Source organism: Juglans regia, chromosome 11, assembly GCF_001411555.2.
Source record: "Juglans regia cultivar Chandler chromosome 11, Walnut 2.0, whole genome shotgun sequence".
NCBI classification, from domain to species: Eukaryota; Viridiplantae; Streptophyta; class Magnoliopsida; order Fagales; family Juglandaceae; genus Juglans; species Juglans regia.
Window position 1 is genome coordinate 4,781,210 of NC_049911.1, and position 1,996 is coordinate 4,783,205.

Consider the following 1,996-nt stretch of genomic DNA (forward strand, 5'->3'; position numbering starts at 1 on the left):
GAAGAAAAGCAATTGCTGTAGACAATAATAATTCACAATAGGCAAGGCTAGCTGCGAGATCGATGAACCTGATGTGAAATTCACAATATCATTACAACTTCTCTCTAGTAGTCTCATGTGAAATTCCAGGAAGAAGAACATGAACTTTATAATTAATCTAATCTTCCACCAGCTTTGTTCAGTACCCAACATTGTTTTGTTTTTCCCCATGATCTGTTTCTTCTACAAACATCTTCCTCCATAACCCGCATTTCTAAATAATGCTTGCTTTATTTCTTCTGAACTTATTAATTCTCCCTGCTGAGTTTCCTATCATCATTATATATAAGAGATCAATACACACATATGAATTGATCATCTGGTCATCTGAGGCATGCGCATATATAGCTAATTAATTTCAAGCAATATTTAAGGCAACATATATATATATATATATATGTACATGATACCTCTGAACAAGAAGCATGCATTGAAAAATCATTGAAGCAGCTTATAACACACTGTTGAATCTCAAGGCCCAGTGCTTCTAGCGTATTCACTGTTGATAGCAACAATCCTGGCTTAGCTGCGCACAAAATATCGATCTGAGTATCTATGTCCCTCCTCTCCACATTAAACTGCAAAGCCAGACCGGGACATAAAAATCCATCCAAGCATTCAGTATAATATTATAACAAATAAATAAGTTGGAGATCTTATAATTAAGTTAAGAAATGGTGAAAATTAAAAAAAGCTTTTACCTTTGGGGAATTTCTCACCACTACTTCGTTCGTCTTTAGCTCCATGGAGTTGGAGCCCATTAAGCTAACCTGATTTTCATCTTCTTCCACGTTTTCTTCTTTCAACTTATTGATTCTTTCCAGAAGCTCTTTCATATAATCTATGGTGTCTCCAAGTATAGATGTTCTATCCATCTGCTAGCAATATATTGATCATATTCTTCTGTTAATCTTTTAGAAGTATAAGAAGCAACTTATGTTTAAGAAATGTATTTCTATATATGCAAAACGAATAAGCACACTTAAAGAAGCGAATCAGAGATTTCTTTTTTTGTTAGTGAAACAACTACTGTAGATTTAGTATAAAACAAGCTTCGGCATATGAAAATCTGAGATCACCTTGCTTATCTTAGGGACGATTGATCTGAGCATGGATAGGCGGTCATTTAAGCGCTTCCTTCGTCTTCTTTCTGCCATTAGATTCTTCGAGGGCTGCCCTTCCAATCTCTTGGCCTTACCCTTTCTCTCTCCAAATAAACCCATGTTGAAAGCTTGAATATCAGCAGCCTGTTCCATCTCAACTTTGCAGCCATTATTGTGCTCCTCCATACTGTGATTTTCATTGCCCAGAAAACCAAGTTCCTCATCTTCAACCATCGATGGGTAATCAGCTTCGTGGGATGGAAATGGTGGTTTCTCATTCTTGGGGTATGATGTTTCAATCTCAGTAAATCCATCAAGAAAAGGGTAGGCTTGGTCACTGAAAGGGCAATCAAAGCTGGGTCCTGTTGGTGCGGAGAATCCTAAAAAAGGAGGATTTAGAGTAGCCAAGACAGGGTTCTCTTCCAAAGGATCAAAATTCCACCCACTAGGGAAGAACTCGTTCACTCCATTAGGATAAGCGTTCCAAGAAGTATCTCTTCTTGTTGCCAGCAACTCCTCCAAGAAACCATGTTGAGTAAGCTCCATCTCCCTCCCTCTCTCTCTCTCTCTCTCTCTCTACCGAAGGAGAGGATGGGTGATGTTTAGATGAAATGAAGTTGCACCAAGTTGAAGAATATATACAAAAAGGGCCCAATTTTTCACTAAAAACGCATTATAATATATGTTACTGTGATTTTGTACGAAGTAGCGCCTATAGCTACCCTAAGACGGAAATGGAATCTGCTTTTGCCATCCTCTCTCTCTCTCTCTCTCTCTCTCTCTCTCTCTCTCAAGGCTGATTAATGTCTCTTTCACCGAAATTATCAAAACAATAATTTCAATATTTAATTCCC

General features: G+C 37.8%; 1 protein-coding gene across 1 annotated transcript; it reads right to left on the bottom strand.

Annotated features, from left to right (window-relative positions):
• On the bottom strand, nt 1-1,783 carry LOC109013219 (transcription factor bHLH93-like). The gene is made up of 4 exons (XM_018995231.2): nt 1,119-1,783; nt 741-914; nt 450-617; nt 1-309 (listed from the first exon to the last, which is right to left on the bottom strand). Exons 1-4 carry the CDS (start codon nt 1,686-1,688, stop codon nt 223-225), a joined length of 999 nt encoding a protein of 332 aa, XP_018850776.1. The 5' UTR covers nt 1,689-1,783; the 3' UTR covers nt 1-222.
• Between the last annotated feature and the right edge of the window lie 213 nt (nt 1,784-1,996).